This window comes from Castanea sativa, chromosome 5 (assembly GCF_040712315.1).
Source record: "Castanea sativa cultivar Marrone di Chiusa Pesio chromosome 5, ASM4071231v1".
Taxonomy (NCBI): domain Eukaryota; kingdom Viridiplantae; phylum Streptophyta; class Magnoliopsida; order Fagales; family Fagaceae; genus Castanea; species Castanea sativa.
The window spans coordinates 68,277,561-68,305,495 of NC_134017.1; the positions used below are offsets into that span (position 1 = coordinate 68,277,561).

A 27,935-nucleotide genomic window follows, 5' to 3' on the forward strand; every position below is an offset into this window, starting at 1 on the left:
TCTCTGTGATTGGCTTTTAGTTTGTTCCTACGACCCTCCATATCCAGCAAAGAAACAAAAAGCTTGGGAAAACCTTATGGCTCTCATAAATTCATGTCAACACCCATGGGTATGCATTGGTGATTTCAACTTCACCATAAATGACAAGGAAATTTTCGGGGGGAATAAAAGAGGTGAATCATTAGCCACTAACTTTCTAAAGGAACTTATCTTCGAGTTCGATGCCACTGATCTTGGTTTTTCTGGTAACACTTTTACGTGGGCTAAAGGTAAATGGGGTAGTGCCGCTATTAAAAGAAGGCTTGATCGAGCCATTGGTAGTATTTCATGGCGTTTAGCTTTCCCAAAAGCTGTTGTAACTCATCTGAGAGCTTCCAATTCTGACCATACCCCAATAATGCTTGATACCAATCTGGAAGATTTTTTGCCTACAGACCGTTTCGGTTTGAAGCTGCCTAGATCAGAGATAATCGGGGTAATTCCATTGTGGAAGAAGCATGGAACGATGAAACTAGAGGACCAACTTTCTCCAAACTATATTGTAAGCTTTCATTTCCAAAAAATGTTATGAACTTTAAATTGACTATATTACTTGAGCCTTTTGTAATCTATGTGAATTGGGAACTGACGGCTATTTAAAACTAGTATATTGACCACTTTGAGTGCAGCAGGACCAAATAGGCCCTCAAGGAATGATTTTTTATTTTATTTTATTTTTTGTAGCTACAATGGGAGGTGAATTGTTGGAAGTTGACTTGTGCCTAGCTATTAATCAACAAGTCTATCAGTATCTCTACTTAGGCACTTTTTGATATTTGAAATAATGTGTATTTTTCTCATCTCAAGTAATGCTCGTAAAGTTTTGTGCTCCTATATGCTTATATCAAGTAATCCTCACTAACATTTTCTAGATTGCACCTTGTAAAATATCATATCATTTTAATTTTTGCATGCATGTGTGTGTATCAACTGTAAAAGTTGACTTGTGGTTGGCTATTAATCAACATGTCTATCAGTATCTCTTCCTAGGTGCTTTTTTTTTGTTTTTTTTTTTTTTTTGGAACTAGTGTATGTGCTCATCTCAAGTAATCCTCATAAAGTTTGATGCTCCTATGTCTTCAGATAGCTCCAATTTATTTGGCATCATGCATAAAGCAGGGAATGGGTTTGCTAGAGATTTTATTGAGGAAGCAACCTGTTCAAAATAATCAATTACTGCTTAAGGTAATTGATTCACCTTTCAATGTAGGGTTTTTTTGGATTTTAGTGTCCTATAATTTGACGGAGATATTTGTGACTGATTCAAGTTGCATATATTTTTATGCAGATTATAGAGATATGCTGTCTGTATGAACTTGACAGTGTTGGTTCAAACATTATGAAGGTATATATTATTTGGTGTAGCATGCTTGTACATATACATGTGTGTGAGTGTGTTTTGGTGTTTGTTATTGAATTGAGAGGTTTATGGAAATGAAGTTGAAATTTTGAGTTCCTAAACTGTAATTACAGGTTTCGATTACGATGAATAGTGCTTCAAAGGAAAAAACACAAGGAAGGATCTCTTAGTTATATCCATAAATTTGATTGCTAAGCTGGTTTTATGTTACAAAATTGTAGCTTTGTGAATGAAGTTGCAAAGTTGGTTATAAAAGTAATACTTATTTGTGCTTTGCAATTCACTGATTTGTAAAAATCTTACATAAATAGGCTCACATTAGGAGTCAATTGGTGTAGTAGAGTCAATTGATTTTCCACCGAAGTTATTTTACTGTTTTTGGTGGGGATTACGAAATCTGAGGTATGCTTATATAGGATAATTTTTCTTTTATGTTGAACTAATTGGCTACAATAGGGTCACTTAGTGTGTATTGCATTGAATTTCTAGTTTTACTGCATTTTTTTGAAGTGTTGAAGGATATTTTTAAACTTTTTGGAACTTTGATTGTGGTATTAACTTGGAACTTTGATGGAGGTTATAAATAACGTTATGGATTTGATAATATATTTCTATGTTAATATTATGTTAGTTTGGAGACATTTGTGGTTAGTTTGGAGACATTTGTGGTATTGTGTTAGTAGAGCTAAAACTATTATAGGTTTTTTTGTAACAAACAATATCTTTGATGTAAAAAGTGGTTTTAGAGTCCACTGTAAAAAGAAAAAAGAAAAAAAGAACCTATAGCGGCGGGCTATAAGCGCCGCAATAGGTTCCCATTTTATCTATTAAATGAAACACTATTACGGCGCTTTTTGACCACCGCTATATGTTTGAACCTATAGCGGCGGGCTATAAGCGCCGCAATAGGTTCCCATTTTATCTATTAAATGAAACCCTATTGCGGCGCTTTGTGCTCGCCGCTAAAGGTGAACACAATAGCGGCGGGCACGACCCGCCGCTAAAAGTCATTTGAAACAAATTCGAACGTTGTATAGCGGCGGTTTTATGCTCGCCGCAATAGACTAAAACCGCCGCTAAAAAGCGTATCTATAGCGGCGGGTTTTTGTACCGCCGCAATAGAGATATTGCGACGCGACAAGCCTGGCGGGTAGAACTGCCGCAATAGCTCTCGCCGCAATAGGTGAAATGTACCTATAGCGGCGGTTTTTGGGGCTTTAGCGGCGGTTTTGGCCCGCCGCAGTAGCCCAGTTTTCTTGTAGTGATTGCTTGATACCGATCCGGAAGTTTTTTTGCCCACAGACCGTTTTGGTATGAAGCTGCCTAGATTAGAGATAATGGGTGTAATTCCATTGTGGAAGAAGCATGGAACGATGAAACTAGAGGACCAGCTTTCTCTAAGCTTTACAAAAAGCAAGCCAAAACAAAGGAAGCACCCTGCAAGTGGAATAAAGAAGTGTTCGGGCATTGCCAAGTCAGAATCAACCTACGGATGGACAAGATTTCTGAAGTCCAAAAGAGGCCTCCATTTGAGGAAAATGGAAGAATTGAGGAAGAGTTATAGGTTGAATTGTCAGAATGGCTTCTTAGAAGTGAAATCCTTTGGAAGCAAAAATCCTGTGAGCTTTGGCTAAAGGAAGGTGGTAGGAACACGAAATTTTTCCATCTCTCTACCATCATTAGAAGAAGGAAAAATAATATAGATGCTATCAAAATAGAGGAGGGCAGATGGGTTACCAATTCAAACCAAATTAGGCATCTATTTTACTCTTCCTTCAAAAGTTTGTTTACTGAGGAATATGTGAACTTCCCGGAACATCTTGATAACCTCCTCACAAGTTGCATCACTGAGGAGGAGAATTCCATGCTTAAGAAGGTTCCAACCCGAGAAGAGATCAAGGAAACACTGTTCCAAATGCAGAACCTTAAAGCTCCCGGCCCCATGGCTTCCCTGCATTGTTTTACAAAGAATTTTGGCCTATTGTAGGGGATACGGTAATAGATGCAATCATATCTTTCTTCACTGACGAATATTTGCCTAAAGAAACCAGTAGCTCACTCATCATTATCATTTGAAAAATAACCAACCCAACATCTGTAAACAGCTTCCGGCCAATAAGCTTATGCAATGTTGTCTACAAGATCATATCCAAGCTGCTGGTTGCAAAACTAAGACATCTTCTGCAAAAGATCATATCTCCATGCCAGTCGGCTTTCATACCAGGTAGATGGTTTGCAGAAAATCAAGTAGTCGTCCACAAGCTTCTCCACAGCTTTAAGACAAGGAAAGTCAATCTAGTTTTATGGCCGTCAAGCTTGACCTTTAGAAAGCTTATGATAGATTTAGCTGGAAGTTCATCCATGCGGTTCTTACCAAACTCGGGTTCAATTTTGTCTTCACTAATTGGATCCCAAACTGTGTCTCTTCAGTATCCTTTGAAGTGCTAGTTAATGGGGGCAATTTGGACCAGTTCAAACCAAGCAGAGGGCTAAGGCAAGGCGACCCTTTGTCGCTATATTTATTCATCTTGGGTCAAGAGGTTCTATCAAGGATGCTGGATAAGGAGCTTAGAGAGGGCAATATTAGTGGTGTTAAACCAAGCATAAGGGGACCTGTCATAACCCACGTTATGTACGCGGATGACATAGTCCTTTTTTTTAAAGCAACGAGAAATGATGCAAAAAGGCTTGCTGATTGCCTGGAGAAGCACTGCACATGGTTAGGGCAAAGCATTAATAGAGGCAAATCTGAGATTTTCTTCTCAAAGCATACTGGGCCTAATAGCAGAAGAGCAATAAGGCAGCAACTTAACATGAAGAGACTCAAAAAAGATGCAGTGTACCTTAGAGCACCATTGTTTCTGTCTAGATCACCCTCTAAGGACTTTAAATTTCTGAAAGACAAGCTGGAGGCAAAATTATCAGGATGGAGGAGAAATTGCTTATCTTGGGCAGGCAGATGCACACTCATAAACTTGGTAACCCAAGCCTTACCTATTTACACTCTTTCTTCCTTTGATGTACCTGCTCGGAATTGTGACAAATTGGACTCGTGCACTAGAAGGTTCTGGTGGAAACCCAAAGAGAAGGAAGGAAGATACATTGCTTGGAAAGGGTGGAGTAAGCTATGTCAACCAAGATGTGTAGGTGGTCTTGGTTTCAAAAAAACAAGAGAGGTGAATGAAGCACTTCTAGCCAAGTTTGCTTGGATGGTGGCTTCTGGCAAACAAAGCCTATGTATGGAAGTGTTGCGGTCAAAGTATAAAGTTAAGGAGGATTGGCTTAAGGCAGAGCCAAGTAAATCTGCTTCTCCTACATGGTGAGCGATAGAGAGAGCAAAGAAGTTGTTTGAAAAAGGAGCTTACTTCCTAGTGGGAGATGGGAAGTCCATTAACGTATGGGCTGATCCGTGGGTGCCTTGGATTGAGGATTTTAAGCCAAAGCCAAGGATAGATAACTACCTCCAGCTCCCAATCAAGGCACACCATTTCATTGACCATACTTCTAAAGCATGGGATGAAGACATGGTAAAAGAAGTCTTTTCAGCTAATGATGCGCAGGCAATCCTCTCAATCCCAATCCCACACCACCCCAAGCAAGATAGGCTCATTTGGCTGCTTGACCCCAAGGGAACCTTTACTATAAAATCTGTTCACCGTGTGGCTTTTACCCAAGTCTGAGATGGAAGACCAGTTAACTCCCTATGGAAGGATTTGTGGAAAGTGAGGCTTCCGGAACGATTGAAAATGTTATTATGGAGAATTGGAGCCAATGTCATTCCCACAAGAGTGAACCTCCAACGGAAAATGCAGCATATTGACCCGGCCTGTACTTTTTGCAACAATGAAGTTGAGAGCAGCACCCATCTTTTTTTAGAATGTCCGTTTGCTAGAGCCCTCTGGGCAGTTGCAGGTTGGGGCATCAGGTTTGATACTGCAGCACTTACCTCAGGTGAAGACTTATTAAAGCTGATCATTAATCCACCTGATGCACCAATTCCAGCAAATGAGCAATGGACTGTAACTCTAAACATGGCTCTCATCATGGATGAAATCTGGAACTCTAGAAACCGAAAGCTTTTCAAACAAGAGCAAGCCGACCTGATCAAGGCCAAGCATTGTGTGCAAGCAAGGTTTCAAGAAATCTCTAAAGTTTTCACCCCAACCAGCCCCCCCATCCAGAGATCATGCTCTACCTTCTGGTCACCTCCTCCACCAGATTACATCAAAATTAATTTGGATGCGGCTCTAAACTCATCAAAGTCTGCTCTGGCTGTGGTTGCCCGAAATCACCTTGGAAAGGTGCTCTTCGTTTGGGGAAAAGAGAACCAACTCTGCTCTCCTTTACAAGCAGAAGCTATGACACTTCTTTGGGCTGTCCATCTCGCCATCCAAAACCGCTGGTACTCTGTCATGTTCGAGGGAGACTCAAAAATCTGCTTTGACACATTGAACCACCCTGATCAGACTCCCAATTGGTCTATTGACACTGTCATTTGTAATATCCATAGTTTTTCTTCCTGTTTTTCTTCATGTAGTTTTGGTTTGGTGCGTAGGAATAGCAATTCTGTAGCCAATGTAGCTGCAAGATTTGCTCTCAACTGTTTGCAACCGTTTTGTTTTTCTGAAGGTATACTTCCCCCTGCCATTGAGGCAGCTTGTAAGGAAGACCCCCTTTTTGTTTTCCATCGTAAGTTCTTGAATGAATATGCAGTTTATCAAAAAAAAAAAAGTAATTAAGGTTTTATATTTGAGTTAAAGTTCTAAGTCCGTCATTTTCTTGGGTTAGTTTATGCAAATTTCTAAAATTCTGTTTTTATACGTTTAGTAACTCTTTGATTTACATAATATTGTCTGTGCAACTTATGGTAATTTAAACATAAGATCAGAATATGCATTTTGAAGATCTGAAAATATGACTTTGAGTTGAAATTTTAACATTTGGAATAGAATGATATTTCAAGTTTTTCTTTGTAATCTTAATTTGAATTGAGAGTTTCATATTTGGATGAAGTTCGAGAGAATGACTTTGCATGGCTGTGTCATATGACCTAGATTCTGTTTTTGTTTGCCTTATGTGGATTAATCAACGATGATAAACATAATAGTAATATAAAATGTGAATAGCACAAAAAGTAATTACTTGTTTATGTGTAAACGTTTATAAAAAGTAAACACTAACGATGGCTATGTCTCAAATTAGCATTTTGTTTATTACCTTGTGTATGCTGACGCTATCATTTTGTAAAGTTTTCATAAATTAAGATGTTAACTAAGTTTGTATCAAGTTTTCATTAATTTTCATAATCCACTGTTAATTAATAGACATCAAATGTTTGCATCAGTAATAGGCAAAAACACATACCTCATCAGTGGTTTAAATGGTTGTATTTTAAGTTTCATTATTTTTAATATACTTTTCATTGATGATATGAATGTTTATGCACTGGCAAGATCTTTAAAAATTGGCCACAGGCCAGTTTTGAGGTTTGAAGGTTGTGCTTGAAGCTTGTTAACCTCCAAAAGATAGCATGTTCCATAAGATTATTTAGTATCCTTACTACTTATACAAAAGTATTGTTTTCTTGATCTTGTTTGGCTAATTATTCATACAACTGAAACAAATGAAATTAAGGTTTAGGTTTATTTGAGTTGAGGTTCTAAGTCTGTCATTGTCTTGGTTTAGTTTCTGCAAATTTCTAAAATTTTGCTTTTCTGTGTTTATTAGCTCTAAAATTTACATTATGTTGTCTATGCAACTTATGATAATTTGAGCATAAGATCAGGATATACATATTGAAGTTTTGAAAATATGACTTTCAGCTGAACTTTTAACATGGGGAATAGAATTGATATTTTGAGTTATTTTTGGTAATCATAGTTTGAATTGAGAGTTCCATATTTGAATGAAGTTTGAGAAGATGATGACTTTTATGCTATCGTTTTTCATATGACCTAGATTTTTTTTCCTAATTTAGATTAAGATTAATCAATAATGACAAACATAATAGTAATATAATTAATATGAACAGCATAGAAGGTATGTTGATTAAAAGTTTGTGCATATATAAAAAAGTAAACACTATCGTAGGCTAGATCTCAAATTACCATTTTGTTAATGTTATCACCTTGAAAATGTTGAGATTATTATATTGTAAAGTTCACATAAATTAAGAGATCTCAACTGTTTATATCAAGCTTTCATTAATTTGCATTATACACTGTTATTAGATATCAAATGTTTGCAACAGTAATAGACAGAAACATATACCACATCAGTGGTTTGATTGGTTGTATTTATGTGTTCTGGTTCAGCCTTAGCAACGTAGGCATTTTACTCTTTAAAAAGTTTCAAATAAGTTCTATGTCTCTCTCTCTCTTTCTCTCTCTCTCTCTCTCTCTCTCTGTCACACACACACACACACACAAGCATGTATTGACTTGGTTGGGAATTTTAAAATATTTCTTTCTTTCTGGTTACATAATTAGTTCCATTTATGCTTCTTTTATTGTCAAAAAACTGAAATCATAAGAGTTGCTATATTTATAAGGACTTTTAGGGAGACTTTCAGTTTTGATAGATAGGTTTCCTCTTAACTTGCTGAAAACAGAATACAACACATGAACTCTTTTGAGGATTTAGTACACATGGAATTAGATATAGATAGCCCAGACTTTTGGAATTATATAGATAATTTACTTTTTTCTTTCTATGGTCTTTAAATTTAATAACAAAGAGAATTATAAACTATTTATTTTATACAGTTGGATGGAGAGTATTCCATTCTAAGCTAAACATTGCAGAGCCACACAAGCGAACACCAGTGAACAATCTAAGGACCAATACGCAGAAGTGGGAGATGATGATAGAGATTTAGGTATTTCCTCTTATTACTTCATAGGTATACAATCAAAAGGATTTGAGGTCAAACAAACACATGATAAATAACCAAATTCGGTTAGAAACATTTATGAAAGTCCTGCTTTATGGAAGAGGAAATGTTTGAACACTAGGATCACTTATGAGATGTTTTTATAGGAAGTACATGCTAAACCTCCTTATGTATTATGAATTTTAGAGAACCTTATTGGGAAATTGCTTCCCCCACCTTCAATTCTTAATTGGATAGAATTGTGGCCTGATATGCCATAAGATTACTAAAGTGCATTCTCTGATTGCTACACTAATGGTGGCATATTTAGAAAGATCATCCTAAGTTAACTGTGAATAAATTGATTCTGCTCTGTCAAAAGTTAAAGGAATCAAGTTAAACTAATAAATTCCAATTTCAGAATATGTTTGTCATTAGTAATACTGAAACTCAGTCTACAACATCAACCCTGTTTGGGCACTATGCATAATAATAGCCATTTCATATTATGAAAGCCATAGAGTAATTGATTACTAACAAGAACCAACATGTGGGATATATCAATTATCAAGTGACCATGGAAATTAATAAGAGCTGCAATAACACAGCAATGTACAGTTATTGCATAGATTATAACTCAGCGTACCATGCAATGAGAATTTCAAATAATACAAGTTTATATTGGTAGAAAAAAAAATGACATACAAAAAGAAGAAGTAGAATATTGCTCCTATGTTCCAAAATACATTGCAGTTCTCATTGTGCACAAAGTTCATACGCATGAGAATTACAATGAAAAAGTGTAAATTCTGAATAACTGTTCTTAAACAAGCATATTTGAATGAGTTAAGAAACCCCCATAAAAGTACCTACTAAGAAGCAAACTGTGGGGGACACAAGAACCAGGGTTTCACTAGATTTGAGCATTGGCACCAGCAACAATCTCCAATATCTCGCCTGTAATTTTGGCCTGGCGCTGCCTATTGTAGACCAATGACAAGGACTTCTTTAGCTCAGATGCATTATCGGATGCACTGGTCATGGCACTCATCCTAGCAGCAAGCTCACTCGCTAGTGATTCCTGCAATGCCCTCAAAATCTGACTGTTCAAATAGAGAGGCAACAAAGCATCAAGAATCTGAACTGGGTCCTGCTCAAACTGCAAAATTGGTGAGAAATCTACTGTCTGAGTCCTCACAACATCTCTCTCCACTGTCAATTTCCCCTCCCTAGTTGTTAGCCTGAAAAACTCATCCTCAGCAGCATCCACACATGTTCCATTTATATCACAAATCTCTCCCTTTGGTGAGAGTGGAAGCAAGGTATGAATAACTGGATCAGACTTAACCAAAGACACAAACTTGGTGTACAAAAGCTCAACTTTATCAACCTCCTCACTAACAAAGAATGAGAAAACATCATCAGCAATAGCCTGAGCTTCTTTAGCAGTAGGGAGTGAACCACCCTCAAGAAACTTATCAACCGGAATATAAGGCCTCCTACGGAAGTAAGTGTTACCCTTTTTACCAACACTAATAACAGTATAATCAAGACCAAGACCCCTCAATTCAGCCATCCTTGCCTCAGCTTTTTTGATGAGTTGATTGTTGAAATTACCACAAAGACCCCTATCACCAGTGACAACAACCAAACAAATCTTCTTGACAGGCCTAACCTTTGTAAGAGGGACATCTACATCCTCAGTTTGTAGCTGCTCATTGATGTTGTAAAGTACTTCTACAAGAGTTTCTGAGAAAGGTCTGCCATTAACAACAGCTTCTTGTGCTCTCCTGACTTTAGCAGCGGCAACAAGCTTCATAGCCTCAGTGATCTTCTGTGTGTTCTTTACAGAATCAATACGCTCTCTGAGCTCACGGAGACCACAATGGATTGGAGTTACAGATCGAGAAGGATTGCAAGAGGTTGAGTTATGAGAAGGAATCTGAAAAGGGTTGAGGAAAGAACGGAAGGAAAGTGCAGATGCATCAGAAAGGGAAGGTTTTGAGGACACCCACATTGTTAAATTTGAGCAAGACATGGTTTTAATGGAGGTTTTTGAGCTATGGAGGTACTAACTATGGGGAGAGAAAGAGGGTCTGCTATGTGGGCTTGGTTTTTTCTTTTTGTGAAGTCTTATCTTCATGTTGTTGTTTCTAATGTTAGAGGAAATGAGTGGAGGGAAAGGGAGAGAGTACTGGATGAGGTTTTGGGATAAGGATTTTGACCGTTGGAAATTGCTTGGGCAGGATTTTGATTCTTATTTTATCTTTTAATTCATGGTGGGGTCCTGTCTGATGTGGCATCATCTGATTGGGGGGTATTGGTCTCTGTTACATGAGATGAGAGGTTCCTAATAAATAAATAAAAAGGTAAATGCGGCTATGCGACTGGGATACTTTCTCTGAGCCAAATTCAGTTCAGTACTGAGTTTCTTTGTTCATTTGGGATACAGCAGTAACCAGTAAATATAGAAAGTAAAACATAGCTCTTAAATGGTAATAACCAGATACAGCAGTGATTCTCATATGTTGCTTTTTAAAAATCCAATTGCAAGGATACGGCAGTTTAAGTAACATTTATCCCCATAAAAAAAAAAGTAATATTTTTCATTTTTTAAACAGCCGTGCACATATTTTCATATATTTTTTTATTTATATATTTTCAAAAAATATAAACAACATTACTAAAAAACGTTACCAAACAACTCTTAATTTGTTAGATTTAGCTCAACTAACATCTTTTTATTTGAGTCTCCCATTGTAACTATTGAATTTATTAAAAATAAGAATTGATGGTTTGCTACAAGGATTTGAAATTGAAAATCAAGCAAATATCATTTCTTTTATATATATATATATATATATATATATATATATATATATATATATATATATATATTAATATTGGGGTGGTAAAGCCGTTTTACCTGTAAATCTTGAAACTGGTTTTCTAGTTGTTCAAAATCCTGGTCAGAGGCTTGGCTAGAACTACTAGAGGCTGTCTGGATGTCTAAAACATGAAGCTGGCTAGTTGCAACTGATGAAGGGGTGGTTGGCTCCTTCTTTACAAGTTCTTCTAGCTTCTGGGCAACTATTTCTAAGGTTGTCTTGTCCTTAGGATAACTGAGGCTGGTATGTCTAGTTGTGGGCAACCTGACTAGAGGCTTTTCTAAGGCTTGGATAGGTTTACTAGAGCTTCCTGGCTGGAGGATAACCTTGTTTTCGATCTTATCTTCTATCCTGTCAAGCTGTTTTCCTATAACATTTAGACACTGGTTGGTATAGTTATTTTGCTCAATCATCTTGTTAACTGGTTGGTGCCCATTAGTGGAGATTTTGAAGGGAGAGGCTACTATCTCTTTTTTGCGATGACTAAAGGTTATGGCTTGTAGGGGTGGATGGCTAGATCTGACAACTTCCTTAGTTGCATTTGGTCATTCTATGGTCCAAACTCTGGTAAGGACATAAAACTACTTGTGCTGACCAGAGTACCTTTCAAAGTATATGAAAAAGGGGACATTACGGGATATTTCCCTCATGAATGCCGTCTATGCTTCAAATACTTTTTCTTTTTGCTCTCTGGTGTAATTGGCTTTGTAGGCTTCTCCTTTAGTTCTATTTTCCTCAGAAATAAATTCCTTTCCTAATTCTTCTAGGTCAGGAACGAATTCTTTGTTTAAAACCAGAAGATGGCTATCTATGGACTCTTGCTGAAATGGAGGTTGTTCCGTATCAGTTCCGGATGGGGATGGGGGGGATTGCTCACGATGGTTATCCTCATTGACAATCGAATCCTGTTTGACTATGTAGCAAGGTGTGGTAAGCTGAGAATTGGTTCTAACTCCTTGGAGCTGTACACCTAGATCTCTTCTAGAGCTTAGGAATGGTGATCCTAGAGGTCTGGTTGTGCTACACTGGGATGTAGATCTATCTCTAAGGTAGATAGGTGACTGCCTATGGGGTTGGTGCAAATCTGCTGGGGATCTAAACTGAGGTGTATCCAGAGGTGGTCTACACTCATAGTCTAGAGGAGTGCTAAGCCTAGATCTGTCAAAACTTAACCTAACCATGCCGTCAGCTAGTTTCTGGACAAATTCTAGATCTGGATTCTGGGTTGGGTTTTGGATTTGTAGAGTATGGTTCTCATTCTCTAAAGTCCAATTGGCTGGGAATGTGACCTCTGTCCATTTCAGGGTTCTTGAGACCTGAATCCTGGCACTAGGGTTAATGGTTTGGATGAGGGTTGTCTCACCTCTCTCTCTTTTGTCAAGTGCTCTGACATTCATGTTCGTTCTCATGCACATGTAGTATACTCTGTATACCAAGGCGATCTGACTAGTTCCCTACGTCATAAGGGTTCCATGGGTCTTGATATTGGGTGTGAGGGCTTTGATAACATTCTTATCATGGATGTAAATAGAAAAATCTGGAAAACAATCAAAATGGACTGGTTCGTTGCTAAGGCTAGTTTCTATGGTTCCTAGGAGGCTGTCATTGAATCTGATGTGACAAGCATCTCTAAGGGCCATGAGAATTGAGTTGTTCAAACCTCTTCTGGTGAGTGGTTTAACTCTTACTTGGACTAAACCTATGTGTAGGAAGTTATGACCTTTGTCTCTATGTGCTTGAATGGCTGAAGGGGATAACAAGTAGCATGTTTCATACTTCTTGTTTATTCCATAAACTTGTTCTATGGTCTTAACATGGTAATCTATCTTGAAGGCTTTCTTCCAAGACCATGAAGACTTATAGATCTTGTTGGTGGCTACTTTAGGGATGTTCCAATCTCCTATGTCTAGATCTAGATTGGATAACTCGTGAGACTCCGAATTAAGTATTCCTACATCTGCTTGTATATTTGGGATGGATAATGGTTGGGAACATCTATTGCTGGTAGAAGAGAAACTTCTAAACAACCTATTCATAGATCAGGATTACAAGCTTAAATTAACAATTACAACCTAGTCACTTTTATCCTTAAACTTCTGGATCTAACCTTTAGATTTGAAACAGAAGTATACAACAGTGAGATAGACACCTAATCTGTGAACTCTGTACCTACCATACTCTCCTCCAATAATGGGGACCACCCTTCACGCCTTCTCTCGGCTTCACATGGGCTGACCAAACCAAACCTAGGAAGATTTTCAGTCATTTATGGTTTAGAGACCACATAGAACTTGGTTAACAAATCTCACAGGTATAAATCTGCAACAAACGATAGGGCTAAACACAAAAATAAGAAGTATCGGGATAACAGGGAAGCAAGAGTTAATCTGAACAAATAATCACAGAATAACAAATAAAATGGTTAAGAAGGAGGCTCAGCCTACCATTAACAGATGTAAAAGAAGATGATGAAATAGTAGCAGACAAAGAAATAAATGAATGGGAATGGAAGAGTTATCATGAAATAGATGTAAAACAAAATATGGGGTATGGGAGATATATCCATAAAATAATTCAAAATAATTATAATGCTTAAAGTAGCTTGGATAACTATGGCGGCAGTGTCGACCAACTTGATTGAAAATAAATAGTAACTTACAACTCCAACCGGTTCAACATGGCTCTGATACCAAAAAAGGGTAAGTTACAGACTAAGGCCGGTTGAGGCTATATGTGGAGAATACAGATAAAGGCCGGTTGAGGCTATATGTGGAGAATACAGATAAAGGCCGGTTGAGGCCATAGGGTTACAAAAATTAACAGAGACTAGGGTATTACAAAAATAAAATTGTGCCATGCTAAAACTGGGTGAGGTGTTGGTGTTTTGGAGTTTTTCCTAAAACTGGACCTCTGAGGTATTTTGGAGTTGCTAGAGTTGCTCCTAAAATTTTGCCTCCCCTCAGAATGGAGTCTTAGCTGCCTTATATAGACTAGAGGGACCCTTGGATGCCATCTGAAGATTGCTGGAATCGCGGAAGGTAAATTGCTTTTACTGAGGTGAAAACTCTTTCCACCGAAAGCAACAGTGATTTTGAATGATTATGTCTGTGAACAGTAACTTTTACTTTTCATGAATAGTGACTTGTCCCCTTACTTTTCCGGAGTATTGTTCATCTGTCGCTGTTGGATGAATAGTAATTTGTCGGGAAATCTGCTGAGTGCTGGTACTGTTCATGATATGGGTACTGTTCATATCAGTGGCTAGTGCTGATTTTGAATAGTAACCGGATTGTGATCTTATCTTGAGTTGCTGGTCAAGATGCTTTAGTCAGTATTAAGAGCATCTGATGGATATCCATCGTAAGGATCCTATAGGGAATCATCATCATAATTATACTCGTGATACCTAGCATAGTGATTGCAGAGTCCACAATATAGGAGAGGTTCATGTACAGGCTTTTTCCCCGTAAGAAACTCTCTAGGACTATCAGGACCAAGTTTCTTAAGATTTCTGATAGCAGAGTCATATGGTTGTCTTCCAAAAACATAAATCCTATCTGTAGAACCTATAAAATGGTAATCTTTCCATAGATCCTGGCTAATATCAAGAATTTGGTTGTTGAAGTAGTTCCTCCAGCGTTCTGCTAAAGCATTAGGGTATTTGTATGAAATATATGTGTCTCCTTCATACCATGGGCCCTGATAAGTAAAACCATTTATGAGGACAAGATGCTTCGAGGGATGAATTTCCATCCAATTATCTCTGCTCCATTTTGGTAGAGTACTCTAACACCTAATAGAAACAAAAAGGCTGTTGATTTGTTTAACAGCATTTTGGATGATCTGCGGTAGCTGGCTGATTTGGTCATGACTTGTGAGCTTGATAAGTCTGATGAAATCGAATTCAAACATTTGTGAGAGCTAAGCAGGATCTCTTTCTTCTTCGTCTGTTTCATCTTCATAATTGACCAAAAGTCCCAGAAAGGGATGTTTGTTTTCATATACTTTGGAGCTGCTTCCAAAGTATTCTTCCCATTTGGCTTGCATGAGAATATTATCAATATCATCTGAATCGTTTGGATTCAAGACAGTGGTTGTGACCAGAATTTTGAAATTTTTAAACCAAAGATTCAGAGACTCGTTCATAGCCTTGCTTCTCAGAATACGAGATTGAAAGTCTGATGGCAAGTTAGCAGTAGCACTTCTTAGACTAGCTCGAGTCTTAAGATTGAGCCTAGCATAATCAGTGCCCATAATAGTCATTCTATCCATTGAATGGATATCCTCTTTTCCAAAGAGTTGACTGGTTAAGACTTCATTCCAAGCCTCAAGGTTAACTAGGTGGATTTCTAGTGCTCTGAGGGTTTTTTGGAAAAGGTCTTGGTTTTTCCTGGTGTAGGCAAATTGGAGGTTATCAAGGAGACATTTAATGGAGTAAGGTAAGTCTGTATATGTTCCATCATTGAATTGTAAGGTCCTAGATAAAACTTCCTGTAAAACAATAGTCATATCACCATTGGAATATGTCACCGTTGGAAGGACAAATTCCTGAAGGGATGTCGCTCCTCTATGGTTGGTAGAAGATGCGCCTTCATGCATTACAAAAGACTATCCCGTTGGTAGTCTTTTGTTTTGAGGATAGCCCTTTACTAGTGCTTTCCCCTTGTTCCTCTTCTTTGCTGAAGAAGTCATTGTCCACTTATTAGTGGTATTAAATATTGCTCTGTCTCTATCCTGCCAAGAAAGGTTTGGATCATTTGGGATTTTCAAATATTTGTTAAAAAAACTTTTGTTTTTAAAATTGATGGATGCAGAGATGCAAATATTTTCATGATGAATGCATGATGATAATTAGGACCGATTGGGGTCAAAAGAATCATTGATTGAATCAAGGTGCTGGGCTTGATTATGAGATGGAGGGGGTTGGATGGTGACAGTACTGAGAGTTTTTGATATAGAAGCTTTCTAGAGGGAGCTGACTTCCCAAGGTTCGAGGCTTCTCATGAACTCAAATTTGACAGACTGACCAAAGGGGTGGGCTGTGATGCCTTTATTGTCTGTGATGAAAGGGTATAACAAACACAAGAAAGGATTTCCTAAGATGACTCTATCCATCATGTTTTTAACAAGGACAAATTTTGTCATAAAGGATATGTTGTTCTGGCAAACCTCTGCTTATGGGAGATTGAATTCAATTTGCATTCTTCCACCACTTGTGGATGTCAATCGCTCCTTAGACTTCTTAAAGTATTTGGAGGGAATGATTCCTTCTTGAATGCAATTAAGTTCAGCACCTGAATCGATTAAGGCTATGACCTCGAATTCAAAATCTTTGCTAATGACAATCCTGACCTTGAAATACCATTTGTGAAAGTTAATCCTGCTGATGGTATCTAAGAATAATTCTTTGCTGGGTTCTTGGATAAGGTCAGCTGTAGGGTTAACTTTTTGATCAACTTCATCATCTGAGGGACCTTCCTCATTGCTTTGATGAGAAGTGTTCTCCAATAGTTGGACTCTTCAATTAAGAAGATCATAATCAACCCTGTGAATGGTTAGTTCTTGTTTTAGGGTTCTAACTTCTGACTTAGTTTCCTTAATTTCTCTTTGAAGGTCGTTGATCGTAACTTCCTTCCTAGACTGGGTAAACCTATTGTAGATTTGCTCTAAATCCACCTTGGGTTGCTGGATTCTTAATTTAGATTTTTTGGTTTCCTTTACTAAGGTCTGATGGAAAAGTGTAAGCTTTTGAGCTTTGATGACAGGGTCTTCAATTGCCTCTATGAGGTCTAGAAGAAGTTCTTCTTGCCTGTTGAGAACATTGATGGTCTTGTTCCTACAACAACCATCTTTGCATGGTGTGGGTTCATCTGGGCCACTAGAGGTGCTAGTTCTAGAAGATTTAGAGGATAACCTATATATCTGTCTGAATTCACTGTCACTAGCACTGCTGAATGACTCACTACCTGAGTGGTCAAGTTCTAGTAACTTAAAGATCTCACTTTTGCTAGGTTGGTCACTAATGAAGGTATTGATAAGGGATTTGGCCTTAGCCCTACACTCGCTCTTGAAATGACCTTTCTTTCCACAATTGTAACATTTGCCTAATGCTTGCAGAATATTTTCCTTGGATTTTCCTTTCTTATAGAAATCATCAGTTTTGTACTTCTGTTTTCTATAATACTTGGTTGCTTTCTTCCTATAGGATTCATCAAAGGATTCCTTTCCTTTGTGCTTAGATTTCCTTTTGGAAGTTTTGGCAGAGGGTAAGCCATATTGTGTACAAAAATGTCCCATTTCGTACTTGTCTTTGTTCTTGTTGATTTGGCTTTGGATTTTGAGATCTTTGCACATCTTCATTCCTTCGCTGCGAATGGTGCTAGAGATGTCTCCATAGGTTAGGTTATCATAATCTATGATACCTAAGGGGCTATAAAGGGTTTCTTTGACTTTCTGGCTAAAAGTGTTGGTAAATTATTAATGAATTTCTCCTTCCAAAACGGAGAGTTACAATCAGTCTTGTGCATGACTCTGGTAGTAAAGATATCTTCATACCACCAGTAGTCTCCTAGGGTCTTACATCTAAGATTACTTAGCTGCTCGTAAATCCTAGATGTAATATTGCTGGGTTTTCCTATGAAGTGTTTCATGATCATATAGATTAGGGTATTGACCCCATCAAAAACTCCTTGTTCGGCATCGTTGAAGATGGGGCTTCCTTCCTCATCTTTCTGAACTGCATGCTTGATGTCTTCTTTAGACATTTCTGTTAGGCAGTTGTTCCACCATTGGAGGAGTTTTCCTGTAAACCCTAAAACCATCATTTCTATGACTTCCTTGTGAGGACGGCCTTCGTCCAGGTAGTTGTTGGCTACCATAGTCATGTGCTAGATTTTGTTTAGGATTTCCTGTTCTGATAAACCATCTATGTTTCATTCATAGAGTTTACCAGATGATACAGAGAATTGGTTACTAACATTTCTTTCCTCGTATTAGAGGTCAAGGGGTGTTGGTCTAGGGTACCAATTCCTGGTTAAGCCGGTTGGATTAATATTGGGGTGGTAAAGCCATTTTACCTGTAAATCCTGAAACTGGTTTTCTAGTTGTTCAAAATCCTGGTCAGAGGCTTGGCTAGAACTACTAGAGGCTGCATGGATGTCTAAAACATGAAGCTGGCCAGTTGCAACTGATGAAGGGGTGGCTAGCTCCTTCTTTACAAGTGCTTCTAGCTTCTGGGCAACTATTTCTAAGGCTGTCTTGTCCTTAGGATAACTGACGCTGGTATGCCTAGTTGTGGGCAACTTGACTAGAGGCTTTTCTAAGGTCATAACCCCCTTTTGCCCAGAAGTTTCAGCCCTAGCCTTTTATATATATATATATATATATATATATATATATATATATATATATATATATATATAAAAATAAGAATTGATGGTTTGCTACAAGGATTTGAAATTGAAAATCAAGCAAATATCATTTCTTTTATATATATATAAAAGCAAATATCATTAAGTTAGGAGACTCTTGACAATCTCGTATATTTTTGTTTTACAATAACTTTTATTATTTACTTATTTTGATTTGGTATAACTTTTTTCTTTATTGAGTTTTTCTTAAAAAATAACCTAGATAAAAGTGGAATTACACTTTAAAAAAGTGAGGCTTTATAAAATGATACAAACTAAATCTATATATAAAAAGAGCCGATACTTTAAAGCAAGTAAAAACCTATAGTAGTTTTTGGTTTGTTCAACCTACACTATTTCAGCCTCTTTTTTTTGTAAGGGGGAGGGGGGGAGTATTGTTGTTGAACTCTTTTATATTTTTTAATATTATTATTTACATAAGTAAAACTCAGTTGCTTTTTGTTGGAAGATGATGATTTTTGTTAGGCGAAAAACTCATTTTAGTCTCTACATTTTCATGCGATTCCTACTTTGGTTCCTAACTTTTTTTTTCGCCAATTTTAGTCCCTATCCTGGAAAACGCGTTCATTTTTGTCCCTGATGTTACATCAAAGAAGGAAATTGCACAGTTGGCAAACAGAATAAATTAAAAATATTAAAATAATCCCCACAAATGCCACGTCATTTTTTAAAAACAAAAAATTAATTTATAAATTTTAACTAAATGAAAAAAAAAAAGGAAAAACTGAAATAAAAATAAAAACCCAGAAAAGTAAGACAAAACCCAGAAGAATAACAAGAACAAGAACAAACCCAAAAAACCCAAAGAATACAAACCCAGAAAATTAAACTCTGAGCACTCCAAATTTTCAAAACCCAAAGAATACAAACCTAAAAAATTAACACAAACCCAAAATTTTTTATCTCTCTCTCTCTCTCTCTCTCTCTCTCTCATCTCTACCTAAATTGATGTTCCAGAGCTTAGCCACGTCATCTACGACGATGAGATCGGAATCGAAGTAGATGATTCGGCGAACGGCGAAAGAAACCAGATCCACTAGGTAGATCCACAAGAAAATCCAGCTCTCTGTGCCAAACCAAAAACCCACTCGCCATCATCAAACCCCCTAAACCCACACACACACCATCTTTCATCCTCGAGAAATCTCTTAGTCCACAGCAATAACCATAACTAACAAATTAAGTGGCTCCACTCGGCGATAGCAAAATGCCAAAGAGGCAAGCATCCACAGCAAGCCCAGTTGGCGCTGCCATTCATCCGATCTGTTTCTCCAGCTACTGTTCTTGTTATTTCACAGTGTGCTTTAGCCCGTCAAAGCAGTAGTTTGGTGAAAAAAAATAAGCCAACTCTGGCTATTTACAGGCCTCTGGCTCAATCGGCATAGTTACAGTAATTTGGTGAACTGGTTATTTAAATCAAAGTAGTTGTTCTTGTTCTTCTTCTGGGTTTTTGAATTTTCTTACCTTTTTGGGTTTTTATTTCTATTTCAGTTTTTTCCTTTTTTTCATTTAGTTAAAATTTATAAATTAATTTTTTGTTTTCAAAAAATGACGTGGCATTTGTGGGCATTATTTTAATAATTTTAATTTATTCCGTTTGCCAGTTGTGCAATTTCCGTCTTTGATGTAACGTCAGGAACAAAAATAAGATGCGTTTTCTAGGATAGGGACTAAAATCGGTGGAAAAAAGAAGAAGTTAGGGACCAAAGTAAAAATCGTATGAAAATGTAGGGACTAAAATGAGTTTTTCGCTTTTTTGTTATTATTATTATTAGAAGTTTTTAGTGAGTGGATATTGTCTTTTGCAAATAGGTATCAAAATTCTTATATGAATGAAATTAATTTTGTATGACATACATTTGTTATGTATATAGTTTCATACTTCTTCAAATAAAAATTCTATCTTAATTTTTCTTACTCAAGAGGTAGCACATGCCTTGCACGTGTCACCTAAACTATATATATAAAAAGAGCCAATGAGTATATATAGCTACAGTAGTTTTGATGTGTTCAGTGTTCTCAATTAAATCCCAATGAAAGCTTATGATTCTTAAAATATTCCATTGTGTAATGTCTAAAACACTTCTACTAAATTTTAACATCTCAAAAAATTTCTTCATGTATTTCGAGTTTTAGATGATAATAATGCTTAGAAAGCTGGAATAGTAATATAAGGTGTTTTATCTGCTACTTAGAGAACATTAATTTTCTAGGTTTAGATCTTCAAAACTTATAATTTATTTAATGAAAAATTTGATGACACATGCCTTTTGTTTTTTTGTTTGTTTTTTTTTCCTTTTATTGACAAAATGGATCTTCATTAAAAACTAATTAAGCTAAAGATTGCACTTAAACTCGTGTAGAATGATAAAGAAGAAAGTATGAATGACAAAATTTTCATTGTGTATGGTTGAAGGTATTTGGTGAAGAGTTTCAATTGTAGTATATAATATCATTCATTGCGAAAATATAAATTTGTGACAAGGCTTTAGCAAAACTTAGTTGCTTATTGTTGGAAAATGATGATATTCGTTATCATTCTTAGAAATTTCTAATGACTGGATATTACCTTCAGCAAATAGGTATCAAAATTCTTATATGAATGAGATTACCTTTGTATGACATATACATTTTTTTTATGTATATAGTTTCATTCTTCTTCAAATAAAAATTTTATTTTAATTTTATATAGTTACATTTTTAAAAAATTTTATTTTAATTTTATTTTAAGGTAGCAAATGTTTTGCATGTACCACCCACGCTAATAAAATAAAAATAAGCTAAGCCAAACACTAAAAATTATTTATTTTGGTTTATGATAGGGATAAATCTCAAATTAGACGGATCCAATTTGCAAAGTTAATACTAAGTGATGGTGATACCAAGAGAGATGGTCTGGGCAGCCCAACAAGTCAAAGGACCAACAGATGGAGTTATGTCTTGAACAGAAGGCAAAGAAATGGACACTCCCTAAGGTAGACGGACCCTTTAGTGTGGATGGAAGCGATGGGAACGGGTGACAGCCACGTGGCGCCTACATAGACTAAGTGGCCTCCAAGAATCCTAATATAGAAATACCTTGCATCCTACATCCAGCCATAATCAAAGGAAGTCCTACAAGGAAAGGATCTCTCGAAATACGAGCATTAATGATGATTTTCTCTACAAGGAAATACCCTCTCCACTAAGAAACTAAGATTGACTCTACACTATTATAAAAACCCCAAAACCTTCACAAATTAAGGTACATAGAATAATACCCTAGCTCTGGCACTCTAAAATGATAGAAAATTCTCTTTTCTAACTTAACTATCAGAGGATCTTTGGCCGGTATCACACCGGTACTCTTTGCAAGACCTTTTTTTTATTTGTGTTGCGCAAGTTACTAAGGGCACGTGAAGACTATTTGGCTCACTAACGATTTTTCAGCATCATCAGTTTAGTTTATTCAACCTACAAGATAGTGCCAGTGAGTAGGCATCCATGTCACTAGAGGAATGCGTCATATTTCTTGTAAATTAGTCACTAGTATTTGAAGAAAGGATATTCCATGTAATTTATTTTTTTATTCTTTTTGTTTTGGAAAAGTGATTACTTTTAAAAATAGAAAAATAACAAAAAAGAAAAGAAAAGAAGCAAGTTATGGTCCATCGCATTTTTCTGGTCATGATGTGTGTCACATTGGCATTATTTGGCCACAACAAACTTGAATTTTGAGAATTTCACAATTAAATTAATAACAAAAAAGACAAACTAAAATTAGGGCACCACACAATCATTCTTCCGGCAATATATTATTATCATAGTCCTTGACCATATGGACAAAACATCATTTTTTATGTGTACAAACAGATTAATGTATGTCATCATATTTGACATATTGATGTAGATTGTAATAATTGTGTACAAAGACTATATCCTTTATCATTACCACGGTTTTTGGCTTAGTCTTGGCACTTACTCAGATTAAAGTATGTCATCATATTTCACATATTGATATTTTTATTCTCATATTTGACACCAAAGTATCTTGATATAAGATGGAGTAATTGCTTCGGAGATGCCTATACCAATTTCGCTCAAACTTAGTAGAACATATGCATAAGAGCATCCACATCAGTGGATGTAAAAGTTTCTAAAATAAACCTAACTACCAATTTTATACATTTTGAGCAAAAAAACACCCACATCAGTGGGTTTAAAAATGTTTAAAATTTTGTAAACTCATCCCCGAGCTACAATAACGTGTAAATTTACACGGTTACTGTAGCTCGTTTATAGCATTATTTTATCATTTCCGTTCGTTCCTTTTTTTTTTCTCTCTCCTTTCCGTTCTCAACCAACCCAACTAAAACTCAACACAGACACTTGCTCAAAAAAAAAAAAAAACATAGATACACAAATACAGATCGGCGCTTGATCGGAGCGGTCGGAGCTTGGATCGGAACTCGGATCGGTGCTCGGAGCGACTGGATTGGAGCGTATCGGAGTGGATCGGTGCGCTGGATCGGAGCTCGGATCGCGCTCCGAGCGCTGGATTGGAGCTCGGATCGCGCTCTGAGCGCTGGATCGGAGCTCGGATCGAGCGTTGATCTGGGTAGAGAGAGAGTGAGAGAGATGATCTGGGTAGAGAGAGAGTGAGAGAGAGAGAGCAATGAAGAGAAGAAATGAAGAGAAGGAGAGAGAGAGAGAGAGAGAGAGAGAGAGAGAGAGAGAGAAATTAATCGGAACTGAAGAAGAGAAGAAATGAAGAGGCGCGTAGGTTAGTTGAGAGAATTAATAAAAAAAGTGAGGAAATTATTATTTAATTAATAGAGGGAGTAGGATAGATGAACTGATGTGGGTAATTTGTAAAAATGAATGTGTAAAATTTTAAAAAGAGGTTTTTTGTGTAAAATAGAGGAAATTTTTACATGAACTGATGTGTTTGCTCTAAGTAGATGTGGATCATGTATGTTTCTTTCTAACATTTGATGTTAAACAGGTGATAAGTCTACTTGTCATGTCTTTCCTTATGTTGTGAATATCTATTAATTGCTTTTATAGAAATAAATACCATGGTAGAAACATAAGTAGTGTATCTTTATTTCATCTAATAAAAATTCATTTATTTTGAACTCGAATTATTGATTTTATTTTATTTTTCAACTCAATGTTACATTGAACAAATTGAAGATATTTAACATTTGCTAACTATCTAGTACATTGGATGAGATAGCAACTAGTTTTGTGTAACAAGTAAGTCACTGCCCACTAGTATTCGAAGAAAGGATTTTCCAAGTAATTCTTTCTTTCTTTTTTCTTTTTTGTTTTGGAAAAGTGGTTACTTTTTAATATAGAAAAATAACAAAAATAAATGAAAAGAGCAAGTTATGGTCATGATGTGTCACACTGGAATTTTTTAGCCAATGCAAAATTGAATTTTGACAATTGCACAATTAAATTAATAACAAAACGAAAAAGACAAACTAAAATTAGAGCACCACAAAATCATACTGGCTATATATTATTGACATAGTCCTTTACCATTTGAACAAAGTATCAAATTTTACGTATACAAACAGATTAATGTATGTCATCATTAACAAATATCAAACTTTACGTATACAAAGACTGTAACCTTTATCATTAACACGGTTTTTGGTTTAGTCTTGGCACTTACTCATGATTTTGATCCAAAGTTTAGGCAGCAGGAAGAAAGGGAAGGGGGGAATGAAGAAGATATTTAAAATGAAATGTTAAAAAAAAAATTTAAAAAATTTAAATGAATCGTTAATACAATTTAGTTTTAAAATTGTTATTAAAATATATTCCAAAATGTTTTTTTATTTTTATTTTTTAAAAAATGAAGATGGAGGGATCAATTTGTTTTTAAACCAAAGGTCGGGAGATATTTTTGCAATTTTTGCTTGATTTAAAAAAAAAAGAAAAAAAAGAAGTGAAATCTATACGAGGACATGCAATTGCCAATATGTGAAAAAGAAAATCTTGCCTACATGTAAATCAAGAATTTAAGAGCAGCTGGAACTTCAATACTATTTCCAGGGAGATCACATAATAGAGTATTCAATCCCCAAAAAAAAAAAAACCTGATGGTAGAAATATCAGTAAACCACTGGCATGAAAAATCAGAAAGAATCGAATTCATTCCAATATTAAGAACTCAGATCATCTGAAACCCCCTTTAGTATGATGTAAAAGAAGAAATTTTACATCATTTTTTGGATAAACCAGCAAACTCCTTTTTCCTCTCTTCATCTCTGCGAAACAAGGGTAGAAGAGTTTGAGTACTCTGATCTCCAAGAAGGAATCCCTGGTAAGTGCATACCTAAGTGACCCAATAGAGCTAAATGCCATCCTTTGGCAATATGAGTCTCAAAAAATTCAACCGCAAGCACAGAGCAAAGAATTTGTGTGCATTGACCACTCATCCACCTGCTGCAACGGTAAATTAGCACAATCTTCACTGAACTGTCTAGGTGTCTTGAAAGCACAAATTTATGATAGGCAACTTGCCATGCTAAAATGTGTGATTCGAAGCTCACTTTGCCATTCCGAACTCAAGTTTCCACATTTTCTTCTTGAAGAAGTGAGCTAACAATGGCCCTATATGTTGGTCTATCAGGGATCACTCCATTAAGCACCATCTCATCATGCAATTTAATCACCTCCTCTGGACTGCAATTCTTGCTGAAATTGGTGACGAGTGTTGTGTATGATATGGAATCAGGAACAATCCCATGACGAGCCATCATCTTCATAAGGTCTTTTGACTGTTGAAAACACCCAAACTTGCACAAGAAGTTGATTAGTGTATTATAAGTGACCATGCTCTCTAAAATCCCCACCTGTCTCATTTCTGAAAACAAAGCAAATGCCTCGTCAATTTTCCCACTGAGGCAATAGCCATTAATCAGAGTATTATAAGTTATCACATCAAATAAACCCATGCTCTGTAAAACTTTTGTCAAGAGTTTTGCAACACCCATTGCTGCCTCTTTGCATAAACCATTTATGACAGAATTGTATATAACCAAGTTGGGTTTTTCGTCCACCTTTATCATTCGGTCATAAATCTGAACTGCATGCTCTACATTTCCATCCTTGCAGTACGCCAGTACCCATCAATCAAACTACCATATGTAACAAGATCAGGAATTAAACCATGAACAAACATACTACCTAACAATTGCTTGGCTCCTGCTATATTTTTGCTTCGGCACATATAATTTATGAGAATATTGTGAGAAAAAGCATCTTCAATGAGGTTCTTTCCTATTACCTGGTTATTCAGTCTAAGAGCTTCAGTCACATATCCATTTCTGCAAAGCCCCTTCGTGAGGATCGAGTAGGTGTATTGATCAGGGCATATGCGCTTATCAATCATGTCAGACAATAGCAAAGAAGCTCCCTCCATATCTTCTACGTTGTAAAGCCAATGGATAACTGTATTGTAAACAACAGTATTAGGAATTAAGCCCCTTTCCACCATTTCATTACACAACTTAAAAACCTCCTCCAAACTCCCTCCTCTTGCATGCCCATCTATCAGAGTCCCATAGGTCCTTTCATTGGACTCAATACCCACCTTAGTCATTTCAATACGCACTTCTTCTGCCAATGCTATGTTCCCGATCTTACAAAACCCATTAATGATACAATTATAAGTAACTGAATTAGGCCTTACACATCCCCCTGACATCACCCCCATCTTCCTTACAAGCTTCAAGGCAAGTTCCAAGTTGCCCATCTTGCAAGCTCCATCTATGATCATGTTAAAAGTAACAACATTGGGCCAAATTTCATTCTTCAACATCCGGTAAAATTCTGAGATTGCTTCTAGTAATCTACATTCCTTACAAAGAGCATAAACAATCAAATTGAAAGTATTCACATTTTCACCATACCCATATGAAATCATTTCTTTATACACCTTCCAAAATCTATCAATCTCATTCAACTTCAAAAGTTGACCCAGAAAGTTATTCCAAGCGTGAATTGTAACCCAACAACTGTCCATTATCAACTTTTTGATCACTTCATAAGCACCATCGGTGGCCCCAAACTGAGTACAGGCCCTTACCAACGCATCAAACACGGCCAGACTTGAATCATCTCCTTCATAACTATTAATCAACCCTTCCAAAACATCGAATGGAGCCAATCCTCTTACACACATTAAATTTCTCAATGAGCCAAGGCCTCATCGAACCTCCACAATTTTATCAACAAATGAATTACAGCGCAACAAGATTCCAATGAATGTGAAAAATTCTTCTCTCCAATCCAATTGTAGAACTCCAAAGCTAACTGTGGCGAGTTCTGAAACTCGCCAACCACACGACATACTAATGAGTTGGTGACACTCAGAGACATTTGCTCCAAAAGTTTCCATTTCCTCTGCTTAAATTAACACAAATTGCTCTAAAAACAATGTCCTCAGTACTTGGATTTGAGAACTGCTTACCAACGTGAAAACCTCGGCATATAAAAGTACTTCTTTTTCTTAAACAAAAGCTTAAAAACATAGAAATGTCTAAAACCCAGTTCATCAAATGGCCTAATAATATCTGCAATAATAACAAAAGTAAAGGAAAAACCAATTTAGTGTAGCTGATAATCCCATATCATTTTTTATTTGGAATTATGGGTAGCCCCCAAAAGATGGGTTTGCTTAAAAACATAGAATGGTTAAACCCCAGGTCATCAAATGGATTAGTTTCTGCAATATATAGTCAAAGTTAAGGAAAACCCCAAAAAAAAAGTTTAGCTAACAAAGTTTATATCTTTTTTGATTTGGGATTATGAGCAACACCAAAAAAATGGGTTTGCTTAAAAACATAGAACGGTTAAACCCCAAGTCATTATATGGCTTGATTTTTGCAAAATATAGTCATAGTAAAGGTAACCCAAGTAAGTGCAGCTAACAAAGTTTACATCTTTTTTTTTTTTTTTTGGGATTCTGGAGAAGAAGAAAAGCCTAATATCTGAAATCATATGAAAGAGAGAATAGGTTGGACTGAAGAGTTACCTCTGAAGCATTTTTTTTACTCCGAAGGAGAGGTGAGAGACAGCAGCAGAACAAAGAGGCTCTCTTGTTGTTATCCGAATAAAAAGAGGCTCTCTCGTGGAAAAAGAAAAACATTGTTTGAAAATTTTGGACTGGGAAAGTACTTTTCTTTTGCTGGTTTTGGAATCAGGCAAAATCGTCGTTTCGCTTTGCAAAAGGATGAAGTTTGGGCCTACGACGCTGTACATCTTGGCTGTCTTTCGGTTGTGATGACTTTAAGCTTATATCTCCTGGGCTGATGGGCCTGCTGGGATAGCACTTTTGACCCCAAAAAAAT

General features: G+C 36.5%; 2 protein-coding genes and 1 pseudogene across 2 annotated transcripts; 1 reads left to right on the forward strand and 2 right to left on the reverse strand.

Annotated features, from left to right (window-relative positions):
- Positions 1–5,145: 5,145 nt before the first annotated feature.
- LOC142635660 (uncharacterized) lies at positions 5,146–8,276 on the forward strand. Its single transcript, XM_075809787.1, has 2 exons — positions 5,146–6,088; positions 8,164–8,276. Exons 1-2 carry the CDS (start codon positions 5,146–5,148, stop codon positions 8,274–8,276), a joined length of 1,056 nt encoding a protein of 351 aa, XP_075665902.1.
- Positions 8,277–8,826: 550 nt separating this feature from the next.
- Positions 8,827–10,428, reverse strand: LOC142636250 (ATP synthase gamma chain, chloroplastic). The gene has a single exon (XM_075810402.1). The coding sequence runs from the start codon at positions 10,306–10,308 to the stop codon at positions 9,184–9,186; it is 1,125 nt and encodes a 374-aa protein (XP_075666517.1). The 5' UTR covers positions 10,309–10,428; the 3' UTR covers positions 8,827–9,183.
- A 14,170-nt stretch (positions 10,429–24,598) lies between these two features.
- Positions 24,599–27,848, reverse strand: LOC142636362 (uncharacterized; annotated as a pseudogene).
- Between the last annotated feature and the right edge of the window lie 87 nt (positions 27,849–27,935).